The sequence below is a fragment of the Monodelphis domestica genome, chromosome 5, assembly GCF_027887165.1.
Source record: "Monodelphis domestica isolate mMonDom1 chromosome 5, mMonDom1.pri, whole genome shotgun sequence".
Lineage (NCBI taxonomy): Eukaryota > Metazoa > Chordata > Mammalia > Didelphimorphia > Didelphidae > Monodelphis > Monodelphis domestica.
The window spans coordinates 108,425,925-108,447,097 of record NC_077231.1 but is presented as its reverse complement, the minus strand read 5'-3'; the positions used below and the strand labels follow the sequence as shown (position 1 = coordinate 108,447,097).

The 21,173-nt window shown below is 38.6% G+C and overlaps 1 protein-coding gene across 4 annotated transcripts in view; it reads left to right on the top strand.

Moving 5' to 3' along the window:
- USP18 (ubiquitin specific peptidase 18) overlaps positions 1–14,239 on the top strand; it is a 35,129-nt gene extending 20,890 nt beyond the window's left edge. For 2 of the 4 annotated variants that reach the window (XM_007503861.3, XM_007503859.3), the window contains exons 7-11: positions 8,021–8,116; positions 8,951–9,121; positions 11,398–11,520; positions 12,107–12,156; positions 12,897–14,239. In XM_007503861.3, coding sequence (XP_007503923.2) covers positions 8,021–8,116; positions 8,951–9,121; positions 11,398–11,520; positions 12,107–12,156; positions 12,897–12,957 — 501 coding nt within the window. In that variant the 3' untranslated portion in view covers positions 12,958–14,239. The remainder of the gene's footprint in view (positions 1–8,020; positions 8,117–8,950; positions 9,122–11,397; positions 11,521–12,106; positions 12,157–12,896) is intronic. The other 2 variants (XM_007503862.3, XM_007503863.3) reach the window with 2 other exon arrangements.
- The last annotated feature ends 6,934 nt before the right edge of the window (positions 14,240–21,173 follow it).

The window sequence follows — 21,173 nt, the reverse complement described above, 5'->3', positions numbered from 1 at the left end:
ACATAGTGCTGACCAGCATATGGGAAGAGGAAGACATGCCCCCAGAACTCAGAGACGCCTCTATCGTAGCCCTATACAAGAACAAAGGCACACGAGCAGCCTGTGACAACTACAGAGGCATCTCACTACTCTCCACTGCTGGAAAGATCCTCGACCATGTTATACTCAACAGACTCCTGTCATCTGTTTCAGAGCAGAACCTGCCTGAATCATAATGTGGCTTCCAACCAGATCACAGCACCATCGACATGGTCTTCACGGTGAGGCAAATGCAGGAAAAATGCCTTGAGCAGAACCTGAGTCTCTACATTGTCTTCATAGACCTGATGAAGGTGTTTGACACAGTGAACAGGGACGTATTATGGGTGATCTTTAGCAAGCTCGGTTGCCCAGCAAAATTCATCAAACTGATCCAGCTCTTTCATGTCGACATGACAGGGGAAGTCCTATCTGGTGGAGAGACTTCTGATCGCTTCAACATCTCCAATGGCGTGAAACAAGGCTGTGTCCTCGCTCCGGTACTATTCAACCTATACTTCACCCAAATATTATGACATGCTGTGATGGATCTAGACCTGGGCATCTACATCAAATACCGACTGGATGACTCACTATTTGACCTTCGCTGCCTGACTGCAAAAACAGAGACAGCAGAGAGACTCATCCTGGAAGCTCTCTTTGCAGATGACTGTGCTCTCATGGCCCACCAAGAAAATTATCTTCAAACCATTGTGGACAGGTTCTCTACCACAACAAAACTGTTTGGCCTGACTATCAGCCTCAGCAAAACAGAGGTGCTGTTCCAAGCTGCACCAGGGAGGCCAACTAACCAGCCGTGCATTATAATCGATGGCACGCAGCTTTCTAACGTCAACACCTTCAAGTACCTGGACAGCACCATTGCCAACGACGGGTCCCTAGACCATGAGATTAATGCCAGGATACAAAAAGCCAGCCAGGCACTTGGGCGGCTGTGCTCCAAAGTCCTCCAACACAGAGGTGTAAGTACTGCAACGAAGCTCAAAGTGTATAACGCAGTGGTCCTCAGCTCGTTCCTGTACGGTTGTGAGACATGGACACTGTCCCGGAAGCACATGAAACAGCTGGAGCAATTCCACCAACGCTCCCTCTGGTCAATCATGAGGATCGGATGGCAGGACCGAATCACCAACCAGGAAGTCCTCGACAGAGCCAACTCCACCAGCATCGAAGTCATGGTCCTCAAAACCCAGCTACGATGGTCTGGACACGTCATCCACATGGACCCACAGCGAATACCAAGACAGGTATTCTACGGTGAACTGTCAGCTGGACTCAGGAAACAAGGCCGACCAAAGAAAAGATTCAAGGACCAGCTAAAGTCAAACTTGAAGTGGGCTGGCAATTCACCAAAGCAACCAGAACTCGCTGCCTCTGTCAGAAGCAGCTGGCGAACCCACATTAACCATGCCGCCACCACCTTTGAAGATGAGCGACGTCTTGCCGCTGCGCGTGAACGCCAACACCAGGCCACAACCGCACCTCCCTAACAACTGGCGTCCCATGCCCCATGTGTCACAAACTTTGCGCCTCAGCCTTTGGACTCCAAAGCCACATGAGGGTACACTGTAGATGAAACTGCACAAAGACAATAGTTATTCTTGGTCACCGAGAGACTACCACTAGACTATGTGCCAGGCACTGTGCTAAGTTCTGGGATTACAACAAAATTTAAAAGGCACGTCCTGCTCTCTAGGAGATAATATGTGAATAGCTATATACAAAGAAGCTCTAGGATGAATGGAAGTGAGTTATTGAGGGAAGGCACTGGCATGAAAGGACACCATTCTTGTAGAAGTTGGGATTTTATGTGGGACTTAAAGGAGGACAGGAAGAAGAAGTTAGGAGAAGGGAAAGCCTGTGAAAATGTCCTGAGTAGGGAGATGGAGTTCCTTATGTGAGGAATAGCTAAGAGGCTGGTGTCATTGGAGGGCATTGAAGGGTTAGTGTTATAATGCGTAAGAAGCCTTGAAATGTGAGAGGAAGAGGAATTAATGAAGGGCTTTGATACTCCAGTAAATAGCCAAGAAAACCCCAAATGGAGTCACAAAGAGCAGTACACAACTAGGGAAAAAAAAAGTCATTATACAAATTGTTCTGGTTCTGCTCACCACTCTGTATTAATTCATAGAAATCTTCTTAGATTGCTATGAACTAATCTTTTTTTATCATTTTAATTACATAATAATATTCCATTTAATTTGTTTTATTTTTTAAGGCCCTTACCTTCTGTTTTAGAATTGATATACCATATTGGTTCCAAGGTAGAAGAACAGTAAGGGTTAGGCCATTGGGGTTAAATAATTCATCTAGGGTCACAGAGCTAGGAAGTGCCTAAGACCAGATTTGAAAAGAGGGCCCTCCTGTCTTTAGATCTGGCTCTCTACACTGAGCTAATTAGCTGCCCTTCCATTTCATGTATATATCATTATTTGTTCAGCCAAGGAACTCCATCTCTAGCTAAGTGAAGCCTGAAGGAGGGACACACTAGCACATGTGCAATCAATCACACATATAAAGAAGGTTACAGTGAGAAAGAATGAGAGACATTATTCAGGATACATGTGAATAGGCACCACCACAAACAAGAGAAATTCAGTGTAAAGGAGAGCTGGCAGAGGGGTTAAAGGTAGGATTAGTACCCAGAGCAAGCATCAGAGCTTGGGGGAGAGAGATCTAGTTACAGATCAATAAAGTATCAGAACTTTTTTATGGAAATGGGGTGGGCAGGAGGAACCCTTAGGAACATTATTAGTATTTTCCTTTTGTCATTTTAATCATTGCTTAATCTTAATCTAATTAGATATTTTTTAGGTATTTATAGATAATTTAGGCTTTTCTAAGACATTCCATGTCACCATCTAAACTAGAAGTCAATATCTTTTATTTTTCATTCCCTTTCCTTCCAAAGATATCTTTTTTCTCCTCTAAATAAAAGAAAGAAAAAATAATTTAGTAAAATTAATAGATACATAGCTGGGTGACTCTGGGAAAGTCACTGACCTCCAATTGCCTAGCCTTTACCACCCTTCTGCCTTGAAACTAATATTCAGTATCAATTCTAAGATAGAAAGTAAGTTAAAAAATTTTAACAGATTTATCAGTCATGTCTGATTTCAAGTATGTAGTGTTACATATCTCCAGTCTCCAAATCTTATAGGAGTCAGGTGAATTTTCTTTTCTGCTTTTCAGAGCCAACCTTTTTTGTTGTTGTTTAATGTTATACAATGTTCAGATTGATTCAGAAGCAAACATTCATTCTTTCTATTTATGTTATCAGTATGTATACTGTTCTCCTGGTTCTGCTTACTTCATCACTCTGCAGCATGTAACAGTTAAAAGAGTGGTTGTCCTAAACTGTGACCACGGAAATATGGTTTCAAGACATTGTCTTGAGTTAAATCAAATATAAAGTGGTCTCCAGGGAAACATTCCCAAATATGGAATATACTCAAGTCACTGGGTTTTTATGGAGATTTTAATTAATACAAATAAAGAATTAATGAGAGAGAGAGAGTAAGAGGAAACAATGAGAAAAGGGCTAGGCCAGCCCAGGCCAGCCTAGGCTAGCCTAGGCCCAAGCCCTAAGAGAGAGATCAGTCAGTCTTTAATCCACTCACCACAAGATTTGTCCCAAGCAAGATTCTAGTGTTCAGAGAGACCCAGCTATTCCAACTAGTCCGAGCTCCAATTCAGCTTTGGCAAACTGAATCCTCAGAGAGACTTCTCTCAGAGAGAGTTTTCTCAGAGAGCCCTTGCTCTCAGCTTCTGACCTCCTTTTAAAGAGAATTTTCTCCTATGTCACCTCCCTAAGTTTTCACATCTACCAATCACAGTAGACGTTTTCCAAAGGACAGACCATTATTAATTCACACCTGAGTATACTAAACTTTTGAGTAATTCACACCTGAGTAGACTAAAACCTCACACCTCTTTTGTTAAGGTTTATCCCTTACAAGTTTGCAAGTTGCCTGACCTTCATAGGTACTTAGCACCTTCCTAAAAATAGACTTAGCTTAAGGCTTTTGCTTCACTATAAGTATGAGTTAAGTGCTTTTTCATTGTTCAGTAAAGAGTTTACAACTTTATCTTCCCCTAAAGTATGCTTAAGTATGGGTGGAGTAGAGTTCTCACATTCCTAAGTCCCTTCATTGTTTAAAATGGGAAATGGTCTTAACCAAGTGTTCTGAAGTAGGGTCTGAGAATTTTTAAGATTCACAATCCCCCCTGATGATCATTGGGAGACTAGTCTCCCCATTGATCATTTAATATAATCATCTTGTAGTTCTAAACGCACTTCTAACTATACATGCATACAATATTCAATTTTATAAGAGGAAATTAGAGTAGTGAGGGATGAACAGAAAAGAAAGAAAGCAAAACCAATGTTTTGCTAGGCGCATTGACAGAAAGCCAAATTAGGGGCAATCCCTTTTAGCATAAATGTGTACATTTACAATTAATGTTCAATCAAATTTCAGTTCAATCAACCATATCCAAAGTTCATTCTTGATCTTCTTGATGTAGTGTGTATTTTCTGGCATCTTTCTGCAACAGTTCATTCTCTGGATGTAGGAGTTAGCAAGCTTCTTCCTTGAAGATCTTTCTTGAACAAAATAAAAAATCTTGGATTGTTATAAAAATACAATCTCAAACAAAAAATAAAAATTATTGGATTTTAAATTAAAATACAATCCCCCCTGAAGTAGGTGTTAAAAAAAAAAACATCCAGTTCAGCTCAGGAGGCAATGTTGAGCTATGGGGGTATATGAGTCAATTATCAAAAGAAGAGAAAAACACAACCAAAAAACATAAGGAAAAAGAGATTCAAAATAGGCCCTTTGTATAGGTCCAATTTAAAGTAATTTCTATCCCACAAGTCTGTAGGACAGAATACAATAATATTTCATTTACCCATTTTCAGCCAAGACTACAGGAAGTTGCCATACTATAAGAAAGGAAAAGAGCTAGAATTCTATTTTGATAGGGAAGTGTCATTCCCTCATCTGATTTTTGTCATTCTCAGGGATATAGGGAGCCAGCATGATAGTCAAATTTTGTACTTGTATGTGTACTTTCCAAAAAGTGTAGATACAAGGAAGTCCTACTACTTAACATATGTCAAGTGTCGCAACCTAAGTCCACATTAATATTTCCTGTGTGCTCTTTTTTGGCATTATTCAGGTTAAGTCTATGCTCCTTGTTTTTAGCCCATTTTCTAAAATCAGATACAAACATTAATCACAGTACCATAATATTTTATCAATAAATGGCAGGTTCCCATAGTTTAAAGCCTTTGGGTATGCATTGATATTATAGCAAGTATATATATATATATAAATCATATACTAAACTTTTATTACTGCAGAGAAATAATATTAATTGTATGTACCTTTAGTACAAGAAATGAGAAAAAATCAAATATTCTAATCAAAAGAAAAGCAATAATAAAAATAAGAAAAAATCAGGAATTCAATGTGTTCTCGAAAAACAGCATCCATTTGTCTATGGATTATTATCTCCAATGTATATGATAGGGTCCAGTCAATCAGTCCCAACAGAAGATGCTTTCTTCACATGTGAGCAATGAATCCAAGAGTCCTTCTCTCCAACCTTTATAGATGTTGGAGTAGTTAACAATATTTGGAATGGTCCTTCCCAGGAAGTCTGAGTTGCTCCAGTACACTTGAAATTCTTAATATACACTTTGTCTTTTGGGTTCAGGTCATGAAGTGAAAAATCTAGTGTTCTGGATTGTACTGCAGCTCCAGATTCATGAAGTTCATGTAGATGTAGTTTGTGCTGTAATTCCTGTATATAGGAAGCAATAGTAGTATCTCCCCCTAATAGTGATGTATATGCAGGGGGAAAAGGTTTAGCCTGTATAGGCGGATGTCCAAAAAGTATCTCAAATGGTGAGATATATAGGTCTCCTCTAGGCCTGCTTCTAAGATAAAATAGGGCCAGAGGGAGAATTTCAGGCCATTTTAAATGTGTCTCAGTGCATAATTTTCCAATCATAGTTTTAAATTCTTTGTTCATTCATTCCTACTATTTGGAGGGGAGACAAAACTGAAAAAAGGTTATTTAATATCAACAAAATCAATAGAGTCTAAGAAGAACCACCTTCATTATATTTGGGATGTTCCTTGGGCACCCCCCCCCCCGAGGGTCATTAGCACCTTGAGTATTTTTTGGACAAGCACCATTTCTTATATATTGTTGTTGGGTATTATCATTTTCTTCATTTTGAGCATTGTCATTATTTTCCCAAATCCTATTTCTATATTTTGGTTTCTAAAGTCCTTATTTCTATAGTCATTATAGTTGTTTCCATAATCATTATTATAATTTCTAAAATTTCTAAAATTCTGGTTTCTATGACTATTATCATCATTTCTATAGTTATTATTTCTAAAGTTGTTATTAAACTGCATATTCCTTCCAATAATCTTAAGAAAAGTTCTACATTCCATCATTCTGTGGCCCTTCTTCTCACAGAAGTGGCAGGTTACTGATTTATTTGTGAATTCCCGCAAAGGGGCTATAGTCTCTCCCTTATTTTTCAATGGTCTCTTTAACATTTCAATTTCTTTCTTTAAGTCTTCCACTAACATATTGTGTTCCTCAGGTCTTTTTACACAACCTTTATAAACATAGGTTGCTACTCTCCTCAATTCTTCAAGGTCCATAGAGTCCCAATTAGGACAGCTAGTTTTAAAGTAGTCTTTTACCACTGAACAACAATTCTCAATGAATTGCCTAAGTATTTGCCTAATGTCCCTTTCTCTGGATAAATCAAGGTCCATATATGTATTTCCTACATCAATAAGTCTGTCCATAAAATGGGAGGGTGTTTCATCAATATCTTGTCGGGTTCTTTCAAATTTTGACCATTTTCAGGTCTATCTGAACAAGCTCTCATGACTGTCAATAATGCTTCTCTGGCCTGGTTTAGTTTTGTGTGATCTAGTTCAACATTGGGGTTCCAATGTGGATCTTCAGATGGCCAATAATGTCCTTTTTTACCTCGTTTTTGATTAGCCAGAGAGACGATATTGTTTTTTTCTCTTTTTGTTAAAAATGTCTTTAACAAATTCTCAACATCCATCCAAGTGGGGTCAAAAGTTCTGAATATGTTCTCTAATATTTTTATAATTAATATTGGTTCTTCCTCAAATGATGGCATATCTTCCTTAAATTTATTTAAATCTTCAGGGCTAAAAGGTGTATGATGTCTTACAGATACCAAGTTTCCATTTTTATTAAAAGTGAGTACTTCCCTTAAAGGAAATAACCTATCTGAATTATTTGGTACTCCTGTTTCTGTTTCTAGGCTTTTTAATCCATTGTCAATAGGATAGGTATGAGAAAGAGAAGGGTAGGACACACTGAGGGAGAGGATTTGTTGTTGTCCCATAGTGCCAGAAGGATCAGAGGTAGGGTGTGAATTTAGGTTAGAGGCATTAGGATGGTTAGTATGGGTGGGGTGTGAATTTAGAGTGGATTGTGTAGAGTTGGAAGCATGGGTGGGGTAGAGTTCTCACATTCCTAAGTCCCTTCATTGTTTAAAATGGGGAATGGTCTTAACCAAGTGTTCTGAAATAGGGTCTGAGAATTTTTAAGATTCACAAGCAATTAATATGTCTTGACATATTTCTTTGAAGTCTTCATATTTATCAATTCATTTGTACAATAATATTCTGTTCCATGTATCCCAATTTATATCATCTTCCCCCCCCCCCCAGGGTTTTGCTATTACAAAGGGGAACCTATCTTGTTACAATGGGAGTGTGGGGGCATTAGGAGAGGGCACTCACCTTCTCTTAGTTCCTGAGGCAGAGCTACTTAATGAATACCTCAGGTTGGAGGAGTGGCTGGGCAGTTGTGAATAAGAAAAAGATGAACCTGATGAGTTAGAAGCCCAAACTATTAAGGTGCTTGTCTGACATCACATTTCCCTTTGTGTCTTCTGGGACAGGAGGATTCCCTACATTATTTTTTTCAGCCCAAGATGTTGTCAGGAAAAAACAAGTGTTTCTATGAGAACTGCGGGAAGATGACTTGTTGGCAACAGGTAATTGACTCTGTGAGGGCTGGCTCCTCCTCCCATACTTCTTGTTATTCCAGTGTTACTCTTGTTGGCAGTTTAGGATGTTACTGGATGAGGCAGAGTTCCCCTAAAATCTCATCAGACTCCTGAGGTCATGCCATCTTGGGTCCCTTGCTCCTGGCCCAAGTCTGACTCTATGATGAGGGTATGGGGATAATGTCAATATAAAAATGGAAATAGAGTTTGACAACTGTTGGTACAGCTCATTAGAGCACTTCATTCTTCTTTTTTTCTTTTTTTTAAACTCTTACTTTCTGTCTTAAAATCAATACTGTTTATTGGTTTCAAGGCAGAAGAGTGGTAAGGGCTAAGAAATGGGAATTAAATGACTTTCCCAGGGTCACTCAGCTAGGAAGTGTCTGAGATCACATTTGAACCCAGGACCTCCCATCTCTAGTCCTGGCTCTTGATCCACTGAGCCATCTAGCTGTCCCCAAAAATACTTCATTCTTAAAAGAAAGGAGTTTCAAAAGGGGAAAAAGGAAAAGAATGAGATATAATCTCTTGAAGACTGGAGTACCTTCATTATATGTGCTAGACAAAATTCTAGTATGACCTGAAAATGATAAATTTTTTTAATTGAATTTATTTAGTTGGGTATTGACCTTTCCTAAAATGCAAAAAGTACAGGCGAGTTTGTTGGCAACTGTCCCATTCTCCAATCCTGATTCTTCATCCCAACATAAATTGTGGGATGGATTCCCACATGGACATTCCAGGCTGACTTTTCAAACTTGTACTTTTCTTTCTTTAATTATGTGGATTTTCACTCTTCTTGGGTTTTATGTTTCTTCTCAGACCCAGAAATTAATGCATTTGCCCCCGATGCTGGCATTCCACCTCATGCGCTTCCCTTCTAAAGATTTCTCAAAGACTCAGAAGATCATCCACCCACTGAGTTTTCCCCAACACCTGGATATCAGTCAGGTTCTTCCAGAAGAACAAGATTGGTGGGACTCTGAAGGACAGGTAGGGGACACTGCTAATCCCAACCAGAGAAATTATTCTTTTCTCTTATGCATTTGCATCTCTGGATTGAAGAACCCTAGATCTAGGGCTCTTCTAGAGATCTAGATTTCTAGAATCTAGAAGATCTAGAAGCCAACACAAAAAGAAGTGACTCATTCTTTCAGAGGAGACATCTCTATGCATCTGCCTTGGTCTATATTCCTATTTCATCTACCCTAGTATAGTAATAATTATCTCTATTTAGGGAGGGGAAGAGAATAAGCATTTATTTTTATTTTTTTAAGCCCTTACTTTCTTAGAATTGATTCTAAATATCGGTTACATATCAGAAGAGTGGTAAGGCTAGATAAATGGGGTTAAATAACTTGTTTGAAGGCACACAATTAGGAAGTATCTGAGGTCAAATTTGAATCCAGGGCCTCTCATCTCTAGGCTTGGCTCTCTCCACTGAGCTACCTGACTGCCTCCAGAATAAACATTTATTAAGCAACTACTATGTGCCAGGCACTGTGTGCTAAGTGCTTTACAAATATTATCTAATTTAAACTCACACTAATCCAACAGGGTCAGTGCTATCATGAACTCCATTTTACAGCTGAAGACACTGTGACAGACAGAAGTTAAGTCACTTGCCAAAATTCACAAAGCTAGCAAGTATCTGAGACTGGATTTGAATTCAGGTCTTCTAAACTTCCAGCCCAGTGCTCTGTACACTGTGGTACAACCTAGCTGCTTATGGTAATTAGGACAGGCAGTGGCAAAAACAAAAAACAAAAACCAGCTATTGGCATGTTATTTTTAAAGGGACTAGAACTTGAAGTTACTATAGCTGTCTCCTAGTCCCAGGCTTTTACTATTTTTTCACTTTATTTTTTCTTGTTTTTTTTTTTGCAATATGGAAATATGTTTTACATGATTTCACATGTGTGACAAGGAAATCACTTTAAAAGACTGATGTATATTAATTTTAAGGTCGCCAAGGAATACAGCTATGTAATTCCTTAATGAAAACTCAAGTCAGCAGTCAACCTTTTATGGAGTTTAATTACAAACAGGAGGAAGAAAGGTATGAGAGAGAGAGAGAGAGAGAGAGAGAAGGGAATAGGGCTTAAATACCCTCTCTGTTTAGGCTGGGCCAAAAGGCCCAAGCCCTTAGATAGCTGAGGCAAAGAAAAGAGATCAGTCCCTATCACTCACGTGACCAAAATGGAGAAACAGTCTCAGGGGCCTCCACCTCCAGCTTCCTTCAGAGCAAGCTTCTCAGAGCACAACCTCTCAGAGCAAAAACTCTCCAACCACCTCAGTCCTCAGACCCCGCTATCTTTAAGGAAACCATCCAAGTTCCCTCCCCTCAGTTCTCACATCTACCAATCACTGTCCATGTCTTCCCTGTGCCAATGGTGGCTCTAGCTTAACCCAGGACCGCCCAGAGGTCTGTGGCTTTGCACATGTCTGTTGAAGGTCATATTCTCAAATAATTAAATCTTGATCCTTTGCTGCAGCCCTTCCTAAATCCTGTTACCCTGAGCAGGGTGGAGATTGGAAGTTCCAAGACCTGGTTCTGTCATTCCAAGTATCTCTATTGTATCAATTCTAAAATCAATCATGACTCAAAGAACTTCCTGTTCTATGCTTAAGCATAGGTCAAAGCCCTTTCCATTGTTCAGCAAAAGGTTTCTGTCCTAAAGTAATCTTAAGTAGGGAGGAGAAGGAACCTCCCATGCCAATGGGGTTCACATTCCAATAGACTATCAATAGGAAATTTTTCAAGTATGAAATTTCCCAATGGTGAAATTTCCAACATTTATAAGTCTAAGAAATTTTAAGGTTTACACATGTATGATTGATATCATATTGCTTGCTCTCTAAATGCTTTGGAAAGGGAACAATGGGAAGTGGAGAATTGGGAACTCAAAAGGAAAAAAAGGTTAAAAATAAATAATTAAAAAAAAGAAAACCAGCAGAATATTAACAACAATAATGGCAATAGCAGCTGATATTTATGTAGTGCTTTACCTTTGGGGGTCAATTGTTTGTTTCTATGTTTTACCTGTATGATATTATATTATTTACAAGGTGCTTAACATATGTTACATATCTCATTTTATCCTCATAATAATCCTAGAAGAAAAGTGCCTTTATTTCCCCTTTGAAGAACATAGTCTAAAGAGGCAAGTGGAGTCTTACAAATTGTATAGCCCTTCTATATCCCTAGTAGGCTATTTCTAAAAGAATCATAGGGGTACCACCTTATGCTTTGTTTCCTTCCTTCCCAGCAGTATGAACTTTTTGCCGTGGTAGCTCACATGGGGACAGCCAACTTTGGACACTACTGTGCCTATATCTGCAATCCTGCTGATGGCCAATGGTTCTGCTTTAATGACTCCAGTGTCTGTTGGGTGAGGAATGTGTCTTCCTACATTGGCCGATCATACTCTCAGAATATCCACGCCATTTACATTGGAATTAGAGCATACTAATGGAACAAAACCAATATTAGATGGGCTAACAATGCCAAAAAATGTTTGGGATTTGCCCTTTGGAATTTAGAGGGGTCCCTTTTGTAGTTTTGGAGTTTTTAGAAACTCTAAACTCTTGCCTCAGAAAGGTGCTTCTATTGAATTTATCTGTTGGGACCATTTCCAAATCCATGAGGATTTAGATTCGCTGTCCCTGATCTCTGACACATGTGCAGGGAGCATTAGGATGTCAGAAGTTATGACAAAGAACTGGGTTATATGAATACTAATGAAGTTTAAAACCACAGACTCAGATATTACATGATAAAGAGACTAAGCAAACTGCTATACAGACAGAATCAGAAGCAGTTTTGCAGAAAGGATGTCCTATAATTAGATGTTCCAGGATCTTGGGATCACTAGTGGTGAAGATGGTGGAAAAGAGCAAGCCTGTGTTGTACAGGACCATGCTTTGGGCACTGAATAAATATTGACTGTCTGGCTTTCTCTTTTTGTGTCCTTGTAGGTGACATGGGAAGACATCAAAAGGACCTATGGGAACTATAACTTATGTTGGTAAGAGAAATATTGTTTCATCAATTGTTCAAAAAGATTTAAGATTCCATAAAGAATTTTGGTGTTAACAGTATCGTGAACCTGAGTTTTTTTGATTAGCAGCTGGGCTGGGAACATTATTCACTCTTCCATTCCTTCCCTTTTATGTATTATCAAAAGAAAACTCGGAGTGAATTGTAGTTCCAATTTGCTATGTTAACTCTCTCTCTTTGTACTTTACATCCTGAGTAGAAAATGTTCTTTATCATTCAGATAAATTCTTGAGTGCCCTTTGTATGGGGTGGATATGAGGAAGTACTTTAACCGTGAAGTAGGAGAGAAACTTTTTTTTTTTTTGTAGAGGGGATGATTCTGGATTTTTAGTGGTGCCATTTTAAATGTAGGGTTTATTTCCAAAAGATGCAAATGAACCGGAGAGCAGAAAATACTCCTTTACTACCAGTGACCACTAGGTGGTTGAGTGGATAGAACCAAGCCTAAATAGGGGAGGTCCTAGGTTCAGATCTGACTTCAGGCACTTCCCCACTGTGTGATCCTGGTGGAGTCACTTAATCCCAGTTGCCTAGCCCTTACTGCTCTTCTGCCTTGGAACCAATACTAAGTATTGATTCTAAGATGGAAGATAAAGGTTTAAAAAAAACCCAATGCCTAGAAAATGGCTTGATATTAGCACTAGACTATATCTTCCAAACTCTTGTACTAACTGATTAAAGTTTTTTTCTTTTATTCCTCCTTTTTAGGGGAGAAACAGCATATCTTCTGTTTTATAAGAAGACTGAAACCTCGTCGGCTAGCTCTTAAGCCACTTTCAAGACTATCAGAAAGTCCTTTTCTGCCTTCAAAATGGTTGACTTTCAAAAAAGGATTCTTGTTGTCTTTATTATTTATTAAGCAATCATTTTTATATGTAGTTCCAGTAAAACTCAATCTTGGTTTGTGCCTATATAATTATGTTTTGTATGAATACCAATTATTTTTCAAACTTCATCAAATTTATATTCCTTCCTTTCTGCCTTTTTTCTCTGCGTTCCTACTTTCTACAAATGTACATTGAACATCTAATCTACTATGATAAGAGGCACCATACTAATGGTTGTGGAGGGATGAGTCCAGTGATGATAAACAAAAACACAGTTCTTGTCCTCAAGAAACTTAAAAAAAAAATCTATACATCTCATCTAGTCCTGTCCAGTGCGGGAATTTAGAAATTTGTCCTTTCTTCTCTTAGGTGAAGCACAATAAATTCTGCGCCAGCCCCTTACCTTTACCTTATGTGTATCTCCCTGCCTCAAATGTATTTCTTGTAAACAACATATTGTAATATTTTGCTTCTTAATCCACTCTGAGAAGCACTTCCGCTTTATGGGTGAGTTCATCCCATTCTCATTCACAATTATGATTACCATCTGTGTATTTCCATCTTATTTTTTCCTTTTGATCCTACTCTTTCTCTTTTCACTCTGTCCCTCCTCACAAGTATTTTGCTTTTAATCACACACTCCACTTCCCTCGCTTCCCCCTCTCTTCTGTCACCCCTTCTTGTCTTATTCCCCTCCTACTTATCTATAGGGTAAGGTGGGATTCTGTGCCCAAATGAGTATGGATATTATTCCTTCTCTGAGCCAATTATGATGACAGTAAGATTCATTTTGCCCATCACCACCTTCATCCTCCTTTCCACTGATATAATTTTTGCATCTCTTTAGGTGAGATGATTTACCCTGTTCTACCTCTCCCTTTTGTTTTCTTTCATGCAATCCTCTTTTTTTCACCCCTTTTTTTTTTGCATAACATGTCATGCTAATAAGCTTACTCCCATATTCTCTTTCCATGCATACTCCTAAAAATTTTAAGAACTCCAAATATTATCTATTCATGTAGGAATATATATATATGTATAGAGTTTGATCTTATTGAATCCCTTAATTTTTTTCTTTCTTATTTATCTTTTTATGCCTTTCTATAAGATTCTAGACTGTTTAGGTTTGGTCTTTTCATTAGGAAGGGTTGGAAATCTATTTATTAAATTATTTTAAAATATTAAATGTAAATTTTTATTAAAATTTTTTCTCCTGAAAGAATATAATCAGTTTTGTTGGGTAGGTGATTCTGGATTATAAACTTATTTTTTTTTTGCCCTCCAAAATCCCATAATCTGAGCCTCCTGATCCTTTAGTGTGGAAGCTACTAATTCTCTCTTCTTTCTATCAGGAATGATCACATTCTAGGCCAAGTGTTTTGGAGTCCATTTCTAATCTCTTTCTTCATCCAGAGGAGTTAATTCATTCAGCTTCAAGATGGATGAGCTATCCTAATTATTAGATAAATGAGTGGAAACTCACCTCAATCCCCTATATTAGTTTTTTATCCTTCTTTCCTCACATCTCTTTCAGCAATTTACCAGAACACCAGGTCTACGCAGGGCCTTACTCTTGACTTAGAAATAAAAATCAAATTGATAAGCTCATTGCATGGAAAGGATATGCCAAATTATTGTCCTTTGGCTATACTCAATTGCCAAAACTCAATTGCACAGCCACTGCTTGCCTATGTAGGTTGTATTTCCATGATAGAATATAAGCTATTTGAGGAGAAAGTTTGTCTCATTTTTTGTGTGTTTGTAGTCCTATTGGCTAGCACTGTATATGGTACACAAAAGATAATTAATAAATGTTTGTTAGTTGACTGATCTATACACAATACAAAGCAGCCCATGAAAAATTCTCTGATGCTAGAGAGCACCTCCCTCAAGGGAAGAAAGAAATCACTTATGGCTGGAATGAACAGAAAGTTAGCATTTATCTGAGCTTTGAAAATGGGTAGGGTTTTAACAAGTGATGTGAGTATTCTAGATTGTGGAAGAGGCATTGGCAAAGCTGCAAAGTAGAAAAGGGAAAGATGATTAGTTCAATATGGCAAGAAAGTGAGGAACCAGATGAGAATAATAATAAGTCTAGAAAAGGAGATGAGTCTTTACCAAGTTCAGTTATATACACACACATACATGAATATGTACACACACACACACATATATACATATAATACATATATAGACTAGAAAAGGAGATAGCCTTTATCAAATTAAATTATATATATATATATATATATACATATATATACATATATATACATACACTTCTATGGATTCATACATATAATACATATATGGAGTAGAACAGGAAATAGTAGCCTTTACCAAGTTCAATTTTTGTCTATCTATCTATCTATCTATCTATCATCTAGCCATCTATCTACCTACTTTATATTTCTATCATCAAACTATATATTTTATCTATTTTTCTATTTTTATCTATTCTTCTATCTCTCTCTATATCTTTCTCTTTTTCTATCTATCTACCTATCTACATATTTTATCTTTCTATCATCAAACTATTTGTCTCTCTGCATATATATATATATATATGGCTGGAAAAACTCTTTTCTCTTTCTCACTTTACTTCCCTTTACTTTGAGTTATTATTATTATTAAATATTATAAAAATAATACTTGGAATATTTGGATATTTAGTTTTAATCTTACTATAAATATATATATATATATACACACACAGAGAGAGACCAGAAAAAGAGATAGCAGCCTTTACCAAGTTCAGTTATAAATATATATGCATTTGTCTACACACATCTATAAATACACATGAACACACATATATACAGACTAGAAAATGAATTGAGTCTTTACTAAGTTCAATTCTCTCTATATATGTATATGCATAAATATTATACATACACAGATATATATATATGGACTAGAAAAGGGGATAGGAGCCCTTATCAAGGTAAAAAAGATACACATACATGTATATACATATTATTAACATGTAAATGTATGTATATATAAATCATGCTTATTTGTATGTAGGCAGATAAATAGATGTTATCTATTTTTTATTTGAAATTTTTATTTGATTGATTGATTAAGAGTATTTTTCCATGGTTGCATGATTCGTGTTCTTTCCCTCCCCTCCTCCCGCCCCCTCCCATGGCCAATGAGCAGTTCCACTGGGTTTTACATGTGTCATCATAGATAGATGATAAATGGTAGGATGTGGCAAAGATTAGGGTAAAGGAGAGTTCTGGAAAAAATGCTTGTGTGATAACCTCTGGGACCACTTTCCCAACTGGACTGGCAGGTTTGGTTCTCAGGTTGTTGGGGTAACCCCAAGGAGCTGTGGCGACTATTACTATTGCTCAGAAGCACTGGTATGCTTGTGTGCTTGCCATTATTAGCCCACGAGGCAACATCAATTAGCTTTTACAAAAGATGCCTTCCTGAGAAGGCATAGCAGGTACTGAAGTGACAAGAACATCTCTCAAACCTGGGGACACTCTCCTCTTGTACATACAAGTTTCCTGGGGACAGTAGGGTCAAACTAAAGCAGATGAAAGAATATTTCCCCACAAGGATCTCTGAGGGGAGTGGGTTCAAGACTGAATCACAATGATAATTAATAGAGCATACATATAGAGGATACATGGGACAGTTAGGTGCCTTGAACTGAGTTCTTTTCTCCACTTGAGGAGTTCCCACCAAGCTTGCTTTTGGGAATAGCATTGGTGTTGGAATTTAAAGCCTCCCGGCCAGCCAGAAGCTTTATGGTAGGAAAATAGAAACAGGATAGAAGTTTTTGAATCCCGCGAAGGGCGTGAAAGAGCCGACCTTTGAGATATGAGTAATGAGTCAGTAATCAATTATTATTAATATTCAGGAGTCACAGCCATGCTCGACCACTGGACGCTACTTTTAAGGCTATTCCCATCCAGTGATCCCAATTTAACACTGCACTGGTCAGAGAATAATACTAGCTCAGTAGGGAGAGAGATTAGAGACTGAAAGAATTAGACAATGCCAGGTATTAGCATAGGAAAAGAGAGAGACAGAGAGAGAGACCTGACTGAAGGGCCAGGCCTCAGGAAAGAAAAAGAGGAGAGAGAAAGGGGAGAAGTTAGTCTGTAGGGCAAACCTGTGGATGTCCTCGAAGTGGGCGGAGCTGGCTGTGTTCCTTCCTTTTATTCTCTTTGATACGCAAATGAACTCAATGCATATTGATAAGTTACATGATGCCTCAATACATATAGATGAGTTACATAGTGTATTGCCATTGGATAATTGCAAATTATGACAAGGTGAAGGTGGGGTTATTATCCTCAGGAGAGTGAGACAAAGGGAAGCAAGGTTTCGCGCCCTAACTTCAGCCTTGCTGGGAATAGAGTCCATTGCCATGTGCAGAATGGCCATGTGCTCACTCACAATCCTTGTCTCTCCACGATACCTATGGGCTGGACTGCTACATCTCCCCCTTTTTGTTTTACACACAAATGAATAGTGCAATATCAAAACGTAACCAAACACATCTTAACAAATACAAACACACTGGTGCACAATCACAACGTGATTCAAAGGTGAGAAACCAAACCAAATTATAAAACCCAAATATAAAAATCAAGTGTGAACATCAGCACAAACTGATTCAGTGATAAATCTAAAATTGAATTTTCTTTCTATCTATCTGCTTATCAAAATAAATGTATAAGATATAAAAATGTTGAAAAGAAAAATAGTTTCCACAATACTGATCCTGGTTTAACGAGGTAGAAGTTCTCTGGCTCACAAGATAGGTGCTTCAGTTAAACACGTCACTCTTCACCAGTCAGAGCCATGAGAAGCTGTCAGATCTCATCATAATTAGCAAAACTGACCTCCTCTGGACACGAAGGATAAATGCTTTCCTTCTCTTGAACTGATTCTGCATCTTTGGGATCTATTTGTGCTCTCAGCCAGATGCCTGTCACCTAGGAAACTGGTTGGTAGCTCGATGCCAGGACATCCAGGGACTGAGAGCGTCAGTGAGAAAACTGCATTTCCCAACCTTAAACATCCATTTCACATGGAAAACGCATCACCGTGACTTAGGCTGTCTGGTCCATAATGAAAGATTCATTATGATTCCCGTTTCATGCAATCAGACATCACTCTCCAGAATGGTCATCTGAAATTTAACAATTGCTGTCATGTTCTCATGGTTACGGACTTTTAGGTGACTGTAACTGCAGAAATACTTGCACCTTCATGATTCTGGATCAGAGCATTAACAGTACTTTCCTTGTACTTAAAGTTCTGGCAATAATAGTGCAAAAGAAAAAATCAAGATTGATTAATCAAAAGTGACTTTAAAAAGTGTCCTCTAAAATAGAAATACTGATCTTTGAGTAAAAATACTGATCTCTGTAAGATTCTTCTCCCTTTTTTTTTTGCAGGGAGAGATCCCTCTAAAGTGAAAACCTTCCTCTCTGAACAATTCAGGAGGGTCAAGCATGTGACACACCAAATATGCCTTAACATTCTCAGTATATAGTAAAGATTGTAATGAAAATATCACGATACTCTGGTCTTTCACATATTGGTTGTGTTCATTTCAACATTCTCACACAACAATTGTTGTGAATGGTGAGACCGTGCCATTTCTGGCAGTATGCCTTGAATGTAGGCTCTGTTTTTGCAGCTTCTACTGCAAAGTATAATCAAACCAATAGCCAATAGTATGAACAAAATGATAGTACCAATGCTGGTTAAGTTAGTTCTACCAAACCAATTTTGAGGATCCAGGGAAGATAAAGTGGCTTCCCAATTTGCAGCTATGTTTGCCGCTTCATTCTCATATACAATTTGGTCAAATTTGTTGATCTGCTGTTGCAGCTTAATAATATCCAGTGTGCTGTTATGACTTCCCCAAGCACCCTTGATGTGCTGAACAACCAGTTGCTATTCATATGACACATTATCATATGGCAACAGTGTAATACAATAACCCGTTTGATTGTAATGACAGGGGTAAGTAATTCTTGTGTGTAAAGCTTCAACCTCTTTACCTAACCAAAACACAGCATCCTTTAAACTGTCCAGCTCATCTCTATAAGCGAAGTCAATACTCTGCTGAGTGTGCCATAATTTGGAAGAATTAGATACCACTTCCTGAATGAACCCCTGATTCTGGATAGAGGAAGTCAATGCCATTGTTGCCATAGTTAATGAGGTAATCATGGCTATCACGGAGACCACGGCCCCGACAACCACAAAGACCATTCTCTTGGACCTGTGCATAACCATGTTAAATGCCTTTTGAACAATGTGCACAGTAGGTGTAGATGCCCACGTCTCTGTCAAGTTGACAGGTAACCACATTAAAGGCGGATGATACATAATAGCAACATATGAATCTTGGTGTTTAGGACTAAGGCATTGATGTAGGTGGCATTTAGTGCAGTTGATCTCATATAGACCTCGCTCATTCTTAGAAATTCGAAGACTATTACCCACTAGCATTACATAAGGAGCAAAAACACATGCAGTGACATTAATGGGACTGTCATACTCAAAATCAAGTCCTGAGTTTTTCACCTTGACTTTAAACTTGTATATTGGCTGTGTGGCAGCCACTATCTTCCACTGCGTGTTCTGTATGGGACCTGCTTCAATTGCAAGTCTAGCACCAGCCATGTCCACTTCTAGTAAGTCCTCAATTTTCTGAAAATCCTGACATGGCATGTGCCATTTCTCATAGTCAGTGTATTTGTCTAATCGTGTCAGTTGTTCAGAGCGACCACAACGTAACCTGGGTGCCCAATTGTAAACGTTAAAGTCTGTGGTTGCTGGGAACTCGGACAGAACCATCTGTCCATGGCAAGTCCTTTTGTACCGTACCTATCTGATTTGGACATAGGTACTTGTTAGCAGGGGGTTTAGATTTGAACGCTTTACGTGGTGACTCATCTCCCTTTCCTATCATACCCATGCCAATTCCTACATAACTCTTGTCAGTGGCATTTTTGACAATCCACGCTTGTTGCCTGCGTGGTACACAGTAAGAATTACCAATAAACAAATTTCTAAAAGATATACAAAATGGAGGATACACAGGAGATCCTGAATAGTTGTACAGAGCCCCTTCAGATTCCAGAGGAACACGTTTGGCTAGAATAGGGTGTGGTAGCCAGTCCGTGTTGTTAACATATACCAGAGGGGGCTTGTCCATCCAAGTTAACATTCTCAAAATAGGAGGCTTGGGTACGATGGACCAGTAGACTTCGGCATGACAGATGTTCAGCAAAGTCAAAATAGTGAATGTCATCGGAGTAAATGTAATGTCAGTGTTCAGAGTGCGTGCATTTACCAGTGTTGCCTTCGATCTCGGTGCCCTGCGCTTGACCATCAGGTAGCTGACTGGAGACAGCAGCGACGCTCGTCTGCTTCTCGTCCTGGTCTCGGCCAGCCGGTGCGGTGCTAGACTGGTGAGCCTGTTCCTCTGCTCCCCTTGCATCTGGAAGTGGTCCCTTCCATGGTTTGAGATGCTTACTGGGAGTCCAGATCTCTCTATCATCTGTGGAAACACAAGCATATCCTCGACCCATCGTTATTAGTCTGTTCGGACCTCTGTAATCTTTGTCTCCTGGCAATCTCCAAAAAACCCAGGGCTGCTGCACCGTGTCCATTTTATCATGGCACTCAAAATGCGTTTGCATAGGTGTAGCATTCAGCCCTTCTGGGATGGAGAAATGGTTGAGAGTTAAAAGTACCATCCTTAACAATTTGTTAGGAATAATAGGTTTGGGTTTAGAGATGCCACCCTCATAAATTGTCAGGTACTCTCCTTTCTGTTTTTGTATCTGGTTCTTGAGAGTCCTGTTAGCTCTCTCCACTATTGCTTGACGAGTAGAGTTAACTGGAATTCCAGTTTTATGGATTATATTCCACAATTTGCAAAATTCTGCAAACCTTTTGCTGGTGTATGCAGTACCATTGTCAGTTTTTATCTGATTTGGAATGCCCAAATGAGCAAATGTTTCCAGCAAATGTGCAATGACATGAGAAACTTTTTCTCCCATTTGTGCCGTGGCCCATATGACCTTCGAGTAAGTGTCAATTGCCACATGCACATATTTCCATCTTCCAAAAGGAGCATACTGAGTCACATCCATCTGCCAAAGCTGGTTAGCTT